At 37.5% G+C, this 13,044-nt stretch overlaps 1 protein-coding gene across 2 annotated transcripts in view; it reads left to right on the forward strand.

The window, feature by feature from the left end:
* The window catches only part of LOC111508893 (uncharacterized), a 76,858-nt gene that overhangs the window by 36,518 nt on the left and 27,296 nt on the right, over nucleotides 1-13,044 (forward strand). For both annotated transcript variants that reach the window (XM_074183698.1, XM_074183699.1), the window contains exons 2-3: nucleotides 5,570-5,821; nucleotides 10,084-10,291. In XM_074183698.1, the coding sequence (XP_074039799.1) occupies nucleotides 5,577-5,821; nucleotides 10,084-10,291 (453 nt within the window). In that variant the 5' untranslated portion in view covers nucleotides 5,570-5,576. The remainder of the gene's footprint in view (nucleotides 1-5,569; nucleotides 5,822-10,083; nucleotides 10,292-13,044) is intronic.

The following is a 13,044-nucleotide window of genomic DNA, read 5'->3' on the forward strand; positions in this document are numbered from 1 at the left end:
TTCATGATTTACTTTTTTTTTCAATTTCTACCCTGTTCCACACTGTGAAGTGTTATGGAACAAAGTTATTATTATTGATAGAAGTGGTGCAGAATTTTGTAACAATTGGATGGTGATATTCAACAAATGAGATATGCTGACAAAAATAAGATAATCTCTAGTTGATCATACCAAACTATAATCGCCACTTAATGGAACCTTTTAATTAGAGCTCAATTTCCCATAAACCATACTTGTACTCGATGCATGTTTCAGTAACCAAATTAGCATCTTATTAATTGATGTTCAATATCATATTCACTTCTGAAGGCGCTAACTTGGATAGTGAAAATGTTTGGAGTTTAAGAAATTGGGCTCCATTCAAATGTTTCTTCTTTAACACCAAAGGTTTCAGTCACATCTACTGCTCTTAATGTATGAATAGAGGAAAATTTCTGCGTGGGTTGCAACAAACCAAACGAGATGATCTTTTCCGTAAAGTGATCCTCACATTTTGTGTCAGTCAAATCTAATTCTGAAAACCTTTAGCTATCACTTCTTATATTATTTGAAAGAATTACAAATAGTATCGTATCAATATATTATTCATTATGGTGAATAAAATAGCAACAATCAAATGAAGAACCTTATTTTATTAGATGAAGTCATTTGAAAACAAGTTCAATTTCATGAATTATTACAAGATAAAATTTCCAGTACGCCTCTGTTATAGACACCATGTCGCAAGTCTGGCCCTGAGTCACAGAACACCTGTAGTTAGGGTGTTCTGTGCCTGAGTAATCCGCTTTTCAAGATGGCGTCTTCATACTTTTTGAGATCAAAGGCGGCATCGTGGAGTGTCCGTGCTGATTGTTAGGTATGCTGTGTTCAGGCGCAGTAAGCCACTGATTGTTTGAAGTTGATTGACAATGTTTCATGATGAATTTCACTAGTTCGGACTTTCATTGTCTACTATATAAAATGATTTGAAATCCCTGAAACAACTAAAAAAGAAGAATTAAAAATGAATAGCTGAAAATAACAATTATATTAAGTAACATAAATCTGAAATGAAATAATAGTGAAATAAAATACAAGTAAAAATAGAACAATTGAATAAATAAAAATAAAGAAATGAAAAAAGAAAATAAAAATAAAAAAGTGGAGAGATTCCAAGTCACGTTAGTTCACGACGTTTCGATTGTTAGTATCTACAATCGTCTTCGGGTGATGACTGGGCTGATTCCTCCGAGAGATGACTATTTATAGGTCGTTCGAGTACTTTCACTTATCCCCGCTTTCCATTTTCCGTTTCACTGGTTCCGTGGGAGATGGCCGTTTGGCGGGAGTTGGCCATTTTTCGCTTGATGATGGGTTTCCATATGTTGGGTATTTCTACGCAGGCGGGGATAAGTGAAAGTACTCGAACGACCTATAAATAGTCATCTCTCGGAGGAATCAGTCCCGTCATCACCCGAAGACGATTGTAGATACTAACAATAGAAACGTCTTGAACTAACGTGACTTGTAATCTCTCCACTTTTTGATTTCTATTTTCATTTCTTTATTTTTATTTATTCAATTGTTCTATTTTTACTTTTTATTTGGCTATTATTTCATTTCAGGTTAATTTTGCTTAGTATAATTGTTATTTTCAGCTATTCATTTTCAATTCTTCTTTTTTAGTTGTTTCAGGGATTTCAAATCATTTCATATAGTAGACAAGTAGACAATGGAAGTCCGAACTAGTGAAATTTAAGCCACTGATTGTTGAACCTATCTGTACGATACGTATCCGTTTTCAACTCCACATTTCTCGGAACCGAATTCACAGATTTTCTTATATCTGGTCAAGCAACCGATCCAAAGGCTCCTGTGGCAATGCTGAAGAGTCATTCTCTATCTTTCCGTTCCTTATATATTATATTTATTGAAATAGGTAATCCTAATACACAATATTATATAAAACATATTACTAACATAGAAATTGAAAATAATTATATAAAAAAAAAACTTAAAATGTAGATATAGTTCAAAATTGAAAATACAAATTTTTAGTTTGAAAAATAACGACATATGCTATTAAAAATACATTGCAATATAGGTGCAGCTCCAATGCAATGATAAAAAGCAGAAAACAACATACAAATACTATGTTTATTAATATTATCTTACCAAGGATTATTCTATTTAGCATTATGGATGGATTTCAATAACTGTTTTTTGAAAATTCTTGATGATGGACTAGATTTAATTTCATTCGGTAATTTATATTATGCATCAAACCCTTTGAAAAATAAAAAATTCATAGCACTTCTCCTATTTGTTCTGCATAAATGCAAATTAGTATGATTTCTTGTGGCATATTTGTGCACTTCTGAGTTTAAACTAACAAATTCAGTAAAAAATGAAGGTGATAGGTTATTCAGAATTTTATATATAAATGTCATAGTTAAGTAATACAACCGTAAAGACACTGGTAGCCACCGTAAAGACACTGGTAGCCACCGCAAAGTTTGTAACGTAATTCCGATTTCAGTGGATCTATTCACTTTTAGAACAATTCGCATACCGTGATTTTGAAGTTTTTGTAATGAGCCTTTTTCTTGAGAATAGTACAGCAAACGTGTCACGAGAGGCAGCACTAGCAGTAGGGAAAAACAATAAACTATTCACATGTAAAACAGTGTTATTTACGTAATATTAATTTATTATTTAAAAATATAAATCTGATATAAAAAATAATTTTGTGCTAGTATAATGCCAACAAAGCATTGCTGTTTTGCGAATTGTACGTCGGATAATATCGCTATCCGGAAGAAAACATGTTTTTATACCATTTATAAAACCTCATAATAATAAGGTTAGATGTAAGAAATGGATACATGCTTCGAGGAGAGTGGATTTAACAGTGCAAAAAATAAATAAATATTCATATGTATGCTCTAAACATGAAATGAATAGTAAATTTTTCATAGTTAATAACCATTGATTAGAATGAGATATAACCTCAATCGTTTATTAAATTATAGTCATTATATTTACTTAAATTTATTTCATTACCATCTATATTTGATTCATATTTCACTCGGAAATAAGTCTGAAATTCATAATTATTTTAAATTTCTTTTACAGTTTGAATCTACCGCTACTCGTTTACTAGAGTCTGCATACTAACCTGTCTATTAATTAACTTTTTTTCCAGTTACTTTTAAATTACGGCATGCACGCCAACGTTTTAATGTTACAACATTGCTATCCTTTACAGTTGCAAATTCGAGTTTTGCTCCAGGAACATTTTATTCTGTTAAAAACATTGTTTTCCAATTGTACTTTAACATATGTTTATATGAGGATTAGGCAGTGTTAGTGTTTGATTTAGATTATACAAGAAAATAATAGAAGCACAGTAATCAAAATGTGGTTGGATAATCGCATTGTACACAGTAATTTTAGACTGAGTGGATAAACTACCAGAAATTCTTGCAAAGAAGTATAGTTTTTTTAGATATGTTTTCACATATATAATCGAGATGATTGCCAAAAAGTAATAAATTATCTAACTGGAATTTGATATTTGATACATGACACAATTTCAATGTTTTCATTATCCATTTGTAGGTTAATTTTATTTAAATCATGGTTGTTCCATTTATATTTTGTTGTAATAATCATTCCTTTAGTTTTCATTTTATTCGTTTTAATTTATTTGCCATGAGGTACTCATTTACATTCTTTAATGCGGCATTCATTTTATCAATAGCTTTATTTAAGTTTGTATCGCAGTATGCCAATAGTGTATCATCTGAAAATAAATTTATAAAATCAACATTTATAAACAAGTTTATGTCATTTAAGTATAAGATAAAAAGCAGAGGTCCTAAAACGCTACCCTGAGGCACACCTATATGTATATCCAATTCCTGTGAGATATCTTGAACTCTGACTTTTTGCGTTCTATGGGATTATTAGTTAGATAACAATTGTAAACATCACCATCAATGCCATAACCTCTTAATTTCATTGGAACAATATTACGATCAATTGTTTCAAAAGCCCTCTTCAGATCAAAGAAAAACAGCTATTACAAATTTATTGTTATCAACTTCTTTTTTTGAATTTAAATAAAGAGAGTGGTAATGCGGATTCATACGAATATTTTTTACTAAATCCAGATTGAGATCCTTCAATAGAAGACCTGGTGTTGGACATCTGTTAGCTCTCCTCGGGACTGGGTCGTTCCCTCTCATTAGGCGATGTTTCCAAGATCTGAAATCTTCTTTATCTTCTTGTATATTTAATCCACTTCTTTTCCGACGTTGGGATCTCTTGCCATTTTCGAAAATTCTTTTTCAGGTGTCCCGGTTTTCCAAAATTGTAATAACGTTTTCTAGACGGTGTCTTATTTTCTCGACTTCTGGAGTTCATTGATCTGTTACTGCAGTGATGGATTTTCGTTAAAGGTCACTTTCCTCAGCTTCATTTTTGCTGAATGTCATTCCTCTTGTCTTCATTTTTGCTAATGGTCGCTTCATTTTCGCTAATCAATGAAAACCTGGCTGTTGTATGTAAGACTATCCTCTTTATTATGGATGTACTCTGCCCAAGAGGAGTCTATCGGTTGAAAACATGTCAGACAATTCGTTCACCCGTTCCTTCAATTTCATATTTTTTTTATGATATGTTCATTTACCTTTCCCAATTCGTTTTCTACTCTTTTCAACCGGTGAATTCCTGCATTAGTTTCTAATTATTTTAGCAATTAGCGACAGCTGATTAACGGAAAAACATATTTTTTTAAATAGAATTTAAAAGAACAATAACTGTTCTTTTAGATGATTTTATTTATGGCCAGTCTTCAAGTTTGCCCACTGACTATATGTGAGAAGTTTTCTTTCCTTATAGTTCGAGAAATTGGGCAAATTTCGGATATTCAGTTGGTTACCTCGTTCACAGGCAGATGGGGCGATGACAAACCTGTTTTTTGTTGTCCGCTTCAGCCTATTACTAGAAATGATACTCTGAAGGAATTATGTTGGAATTTTGTTGATGATATACACTACCTTGCACTGACGAGTGGCCAAACAGCCCGAAACCGGTCTACAAGTGTGTTTCAATAATTGAAAATCTACTGCGGCAGTTGTATCGCCAACAGCATACGCAGGAATAACTTCAGTGAAGAATCCTGCACTGACACATGTCGGATATAATCCAACGCCCTTCGTGGTATTAGCCAGGGGAGTAGTTGTTTTCTGATAGGTGTCAGTCCATTAACCTACAATGTAGGGAGTTGAGACTGGTCTGAACGAATTGTTCTTTTAGATGATTTTTTAATTTGTTTTTGCATCTGTCTCCTTTATCTTTCTTGTTTTTCGAATGGCAATAAAAGCAGTCTGAGTTGGCTTTCTGTACCACCTATTGATATTTTCTGAGAATAACAGAAGTATGATTAAGGATAATCGAATAAAAATAATCAAAACAATGAATTCACTATTTCGTTGTTGAACGTGTCTCATAATTAATCAAAAATATTGTTTGCAAGGTCATTTATCTGCAACGTCGTTTTATCGTCATCTCTTTTTTTTTTCAGTAATTAAATGGCTGATTCGTGGCAGGGTCCGCCAAAACAGGGCCTGTACGACCCGCAGTTTGAAAAAGACGCTTGCGGTGTCGGCTTCATAGTATCTATTGAGGGCAAACGGCAACACAAGATAGTGCGCGATGCCCAGAGACTGGCGATTTCTATGAACCATCGTGGTGCATGCGCTTGTGATAACGATACTGGAGACGGTGCTGGAGTGCTCACTGCTATCCCTCATGATTTATATTTCGCCAAACTCAAGTAAGTGATATTCATCTGTTGAATTGGATAGTGAATGGCTTTAACGAATTATAGCTTCAAAAATTAATGAATGATCTAAGACAACTCTGATGGCTTGACAAAAATCAACTTGGCATAAACACCTAGAAATGGAATCATTTTTTTCCGTCAAAATATTGAAATGAGTATATTTAAAATTATTATCGATGATTTATTGAAAGCCCTAAATACCTGGATACCTCGATCAAAATTTGATTTTTTGTTTTTCATAAGCTTCATACACCTTGTAATCGAGATATAATCAGAAATGGATTGACTAAATTTGAAGGAGTACTTGGTTCATAGTAGAAATGAGGAAACCTATTATGGTATTTCAGCGGGCTTATTCTACTGAAAACTACACAAGCATCTACAGTAGGCTACAACAAATGATAAAAGGAACAAATCATGTGTTGCCATATCTACAAATCTTATGTAATTCATCGTCTGGTAGAACACAGACTGAAAGCTGTGTTCTACCCTTCCCTCAACTAGGGCCACATCTGTATCTGTAGAGTATGGAGGGTAGCACTTAGGCCACATGTGACCCATTGTACATCCTCCCGAGGAGTTGTCCCCCTAGGTTATCGTCCATCCTGTTCTTTTCAGGAAGGTGGATAGGTCACTAGGAGACGTCTCATTTATATTGGCAAGTGTAGGCCAAGACTCGCCGAACACACACTCTCTTATTGACGATAACTCCGGGCACTCGCATAGGATATGCCTGACAGTATCATCTTCCTGTTCACACATCCTGTATAGAGGTGTGTCCACTAGCCCCATATTATGGGGGTGTTTCCTTAGTTGACAGTGGCCAGTCAGAAATTCTACTGTTAAGAGTAGATTTTCCCTGGTCATCGCCAGATATTTCTTCGGCGCCGGCTTCCCAGGGTTGCCCAGGGTGATCCTGGCAAGATTGCATCCTTTGATTCAATCTCGTCTCTTTAGGGATTGAGCAGGGGTGTAACATTTGACTAGTTCCGCAATTGTCGAAGTCATCAGGCCGTTAGTGTCCGCAATGCGATTACCTTTACTCCTGTCGTGCCCTTTAACCCACCTCAGGATAATGTTATTATCTACCGAGGCTTTGGCTAAATCTTGGTGGCACTCTAGTACTAGCCCTGAGGTAACACATTGTCTGTTCAAGGCTAATAGGGCTTGTCTGCTGTTAGTGCAGATTGTTATGTTTTTGCCAGAAATTCCTTTTCTGGTTATTTCTTTTGTGACAATTGAGATACCAGCCAGTTAGTTCTGTTTGAACCACGCTGGTTTTTTTCCTATTCCCCATTAATCCTTTGGCTTAGTGGTCTGGAGTACACTCCACATCCTGAGCCTTCTTTGGTTTTTGAACCGTCTGTATATATGCGTATTGTATTTGTAGCATCTGACTCTGTGTTCCGTTTCATTTGTATTTTGTAGGGTTTATTGAACACAAACCTGGGTTCAATTGCATCCCTGGTTGCCTGCAGCAGAGGTTGCGCAGTAAGCGCTTCTCGACATAGGCTCAGCCTCTATTGACCCATTCCTAGTTCGAGGTTTACACCAGCCGTGCGCAATCGTAACATGACCATTAAGGCAACCACCTTAACGTACAGGTCCAGAGGGGTCAGACCCGTAATTAATTCCATTGCCGCGGTTGGCGTTGTTCTCATGGCACCTGTAATGTTTAAACAAGCCAGTCGCTGTATTTGATATGATTTTTGGATGACCGTTGCTTGTAGAAATTTCGGTCCCCATGCAATGACTCCGTACATTAACATAAATCTTATTAATGCATGGTAGATCCAGGTGACCACACGGGGTGAAAGACCCCATGCGCGTCCCACTGTCCTCCGACATTGCTCATAAGCTACATATGCTCTTTTTGCTCTACTCTGTAGGTGGGAGTTCCATGTTAGCTTCCTGTCGAGGATAGTACCAAGGTATTTCACCTCTTCAGAAGTTTAGTTTGCTTTTGAAGATTTCGGGAGGTTTTAAGCCCGATAAACTTCTTTTCCCGGTGAAAAGGACCATCTCAGTCTTCTTGTGATTGATCGACAGTGAGTGTGAGCCCATCCTGCGCTCTATCGCACAGTGTGTTCACATATTTGCCTGTCTGCGAGATAACTATGTCATCTGCCTATGCAATTGTGTAAAATCCATTATTTTTGAGGTGATTAATTAGGGTATCCAGAACTATGTTCCAAAGAAAGGGTGATAAGACCCCTCCCTGTGGACATCCCCTCATGACCAGTCCTCTCACTGTGATGTCTTCTACATTGATACTTATTGCTCTACTAGAAAGCATCTTGAGTATCCATTCTCCTACTACCAGAGGTATATTCCTGGAGTGTAGTTGCTGGGTAATTGTTGGGAAAGTTGTTTTGTCAAATGTTCCATCGATATCTATGAATATACCCAGGGTAGATTCTTTGTTGTGCAATGATCTTTCTATTCTGCCAACCACATGGTGGAGGGCTGAATCAGTAAACCTTCCCGGAGTATATGCATGCTGATTTGGATGAAGTGCGTTGTGAACTAGTACTTCATTTTTTATGTACCGCTCACATAGCATCTCCATAGTTTTTACCAAGAACGATGTGAGACTAATTGGTCGGAATGCTTTTGGTAATGTGTAGTCCATCCTACCTGGTTTGGGTATAAATACTACTCGTACTTCTCTACACTTACTGGGCTACACAGCTAGAGAGGCCCTGAATATTCCAACCAGGTGCGGCATAAGAATATCCAATCCCCATTGAAATAGGGGTGGTCTTATACCATCAGGTCCTGGTGACTTAAAGGGGAAAAGCCCGATATGGCCCACTTATCCTATCCTCATCAATTACTGCACTAGCAGATTGTCAGTCGCATTGTGAGGGTGTTGTTGGTACTTCCGTCCAGTTCGTCGTTCCAGGAAAGACAGAACCTGGAAAGTAAGTTTTCATAAGAATATGAGCACTCTCTTGGAGGTTGGCGGCTTTGTCGCCATTTTCCCTCGTCAGGAGGCCGATACTCTTATGGTGGTCCTTTGAGACTGCCTTCTGTAGCCTAGAAGCTAGTGAGAAGTCTTCGACTGCCTCACAATAAGCTCTCCAGGCTTCTCTTTGTTTTTGTCTGCAGACTATTTTGAACTACAAAAGCGACTACAGTAGGCTACAACAAATAATAAGAGGAACAAATCCTATGTTGCCATATCTACAAATCTTATGTAGTTCACTGGCTGGTAGAACACAGACTGAAAGCTGTTAATTATGGTTCATTAACTTCAAAACACTCACACTTCCCTCAGCTAGAATTTATAATGACTTGGCCAATATAAAAATGCACGTGCATTTGCACCCACTCATACCTACAATTATCTGATTAAAAAGAGATTGTTCTTTCAGATAATTTGATTTACAGTCAGTCTACAAGAATGCCCCCTTACTATATGTGAAGATTTTTAACTTGTAGCCGATTCGGATATACGGTTGGTTAGTAGCTCGTTTACGGGCAGATGGGGCGATGACAAATATGTTGTTTGTCGTTTGGTTCAGCCTTGTTCGAGTAATGATACTCTGAAAGAAATTCTATTTTTAATTACGGAAAATCATCGACTTCGTGTTGCACTGACCTTGCACTGAGGAGAGGTCAAATATCCCGAAACGGGTCTGCAAGTGTGCCCGTTCCAATAATTTAAAATCGATTCCATCAGTTATATCGCCAGTAGCCTATGCAGGAATTGCTCCTGTGAAGAATCCTGCACCACATGTCTGATATAATCCAACGACCTTCGTGGTATTAGCCAGAGAAGTACTACATTGCTACTATATTCCCAAATATGAAAAACCGTGGAAAATATTTCTAAACATCATTGTGATTACCAATTGTAGCGGAGAGAGATCATTTTCAAATAAGAAAGCCGCAGACCTGCTACAAGTCGTTATTAGCACTACATAGATGTCACTATTCACAAAACCAAAATGAACTAACTATAAAAAGCTGTTGATACGCGTAAGCTCAGAACCAAGGCTCTCAGTACTATGGTATATAAGGTTGCTGGTTTGATATCTTGAAGAGAGAAAATTTATTATGCACAAGCTTTTTTCTACTAGTTACTTGCTTAGTAGTAAAAATGCCAGTTATTGGGCATTTGGAATCTTTATTATCTTCTAACTCGGTTACAGGTATCTAACTTTTCGAAATATTTTGCTTGGAGAAATAGAATGCCTCGAAAGAAATTTTCTCCTATGAAGATTTCGATGAAAAAATGTATTTTTCAGGGATGAACACAACGTTCAACTTCCCCCATTCGGGAAATATGCCACTGGTATCTTCTTCCTCGATAAACTGCACCATCAGGAATCCGAGACTAAGTTTGCTGCCCTGGCAGAGGAACTGGATTTGTCCGTGTTGGCTTGGCGTACCGTACCAACCAACAATTCCTCCATAGGCGCCGTAGCAAAGAATTCAGAGCCGTTTATGAGACAGGTGAGAAGCATTCAAATAATTTTCTTTATCAAATCAATTTAAATTTGGGTAAACAGAGTATTAATTGAAAAAAACTGGTTAAATCTTTTTCCGTTAACCAGCTGTCGCACCCCTACGAACGACAACCCTCGAAGTCGAAACTTGTACGAGCTGGGGATTTACGAGGCATTACCTTTAACGAGTGGAAACCGCTCACGCCAACCAAAACGGCTGCCGTCTTGTAAAAAATAATTTAATTTTAACCCTACCACCAAAACGGTAACAATAATGAAATTTGAATATCCGGGCTTAAAGACATGGTCTGGTGACCTTTAAAGAGACGATAGGGTAACAATTTAAAGAATTAACTGTCTTGAACAAATGAATTTCCAACAATATTTCACTACACAAACTAAATTATTTACAACACTTAGCAACTAACGCTTAATTTATTTCCACTATTTAAATTCCTTGTTTAACCGCTCGATTCGCTTTCTGAACTCAACTGCCCTCTCTGGACGAGAAGCCGGCCTTTTATATCGTTAACGATCGTTCTAGAATTCTATAGTCGTTTCGGTATTCAACTAGAACTTAATCGGCCGTTGCCGACTGCATTCCTTTTGCGGTGATGTCATGTGCTTGTTCGCTGGCCGACATATCGATCAGGGGCGGCTTCAGATTCGTTACAGTATAATAGAACGTTTCGACTACAACAAGACAAGTCGGTCGAATGTATTTGCGAAGCTAAACTCGCTTGGATGCCGTCCTTAAAAACATACTCCGTATATTCAAAAACAAAATTGTATGTACTTTAAACAAGTACTTTTGTGTTTAGTGTGTAGATATCTGAAAGTAAGGAGGCAGAAATGTCTGTTACTCTTAAGTCTGTCGCGGAACATTTTAACAAAGATATCTATTTACGAAAATATAATGTGTATTCAAATGTACCACCACATTAATTTTCATTGCTTCAAATCAATCCAGGATCTCCCTGTTCGTGACAACATGGGAATTGCAAACATTCATTATCTTGGCTTTCTATTTATCTTTATAACCAGGTACTTATTTATTGATAATGGTGCAAACTAGCAAAAGATTACCTTATGCATTGTTATCCGTCACATATTGCCTACGTTTTGTTTATTCGTTAAAACACTGTGATCAAGGAAATTTAATCCAAATGGCTTTTTACTGTATATAGATAATAAATCTAGGGTCAATTGGTAATTAACACAAGCCAAAACACAAGTTGAGAATTGAGTTCAGGCTCTTCCCACGTGTAGAGAGTGATGACCGCTATAACAGCAGAGAGTCAAAGTTAAGGACGGGTGTAATGGACGATTTATTGTCCTTGATGAAAAACTCACCTGAAACGCTCACTTGGAAAAAAGTTTTACACAAAGCCAGACTGTTCCTATGGACATGTTGAAGAATTTGTGGTAAAACTTGGGGTTTGGGTCTTAGACAAATCAATTGGTATTATGTGATGATTTTCAGACCAATGATCACTTATGGTGGAATTGCTTGGGGGCCGAAGGCTTCACAGAAAATGGCCCATGCGAAGCTCTCTGGCTTAAAGAGACAGGCTTGTCTGGCCATCAGTACCACACAGTCAACGGCCATGGAGATCCTTCTAGTTCTAGATCTAACTCCTCTCTACATTTTTCTGGAGGGAGAGGCTAGATGGACTGCATATAGATTTGTGCACATCGCCAATTGCAGAAATCAATTTAATGCAGAGTGCAACAGACTGCTGGTTGACACTGGAAGTCACAGCATTTTGGAAATGACATCTGACTTTATGCCTCCAACTGTCAACTACAAACTTCCTTATAAAGTACTGTTCCCGAGTAGAGAGAACTGGATCCTCCGGGAGAAGGAAATATTAAGAGCGGATAGTTGTTGGTTCACAGATGAATCAAAAACACCTTCCAGTTCTGATGCTGGTGTTTTCAGTCGCAGACCCAGGAAAGAGATATCAATCGGCGTAGGAACCTATGCGACTGTATTTCAAGCGGAAATTTACGCTATTGAATTGTATGCGGAGAGATTGGAGGAATCCAACCTCGTACAAAAGTCATTAAAAATTTTCTCGTACAGTCAAGCAGCGTTGGAAGCTCTTCAAGCTTTTCAAGCTCTGGCTTGAAAGACCACTCACCATACAAACTAATCAGCTTCGTTCAGAAGCTGGGTTTGGTCGAGTGTGAATAGATGTGAGCCACAATAAACTCTTGCTTCGATCAATAACGAAAAAACTAGATGGTCAGACATGAAGGTAATGCGTTGTGGTGAATTGGAAACATGAGAGGGTTTTCGAGTCGCTCAAATGGTGGTAACTGTGAGAATGGTCAATGCTATGTTGGCCACACTGAATGGTTGAGGCGAGGTGAATCCCTCGTCGATCAACCTGATTAAGACGCTTTCTATATAAGCCAGCATAGGAATGGTAAGTGTCACCGGAAAGATGAAAAGTGTTCATATCTAGGGTTTCATTCCACAGGGGGTACTGGTAAGACTTCACTGGTCCTCAGCGCCACATCAACCTATGAACACATCAAACGTTGATGCTGGTGCAGTGGAATAGCCACATGCAATTGTGGCCCACAGCGGGCAAGTATGTAAATTCACGCCTACTGTAGTCTCAATGAGCGTAGTCGTAAAGAACATCAATTGACACTTTATTCGATCAATCATTCCTGGCTAGATATGAAACAAGCTACCGCTATCATCAGGGTACATACTTGCTCTTTTTAGGAATAACATCAACATTGAAG

Source organism: Leptinotarsa decemlineata, unplaced genomic scaffold (genome assembly GCF_025532065.1).
Source record: "Leptinotarsa decemlineata unplaced genomic scaffold, Ldec_3_MD MMD2_tig00026340_RagTag_RagTag, whole genome shotgun sequence".
Lineage (NCBI taxonomy): Eukaryota > Metazoa > Arthropoda > Insecta > Coleoptera > Chrysomelidae > Leptinotarsa > Leptinotarsa decemlineata.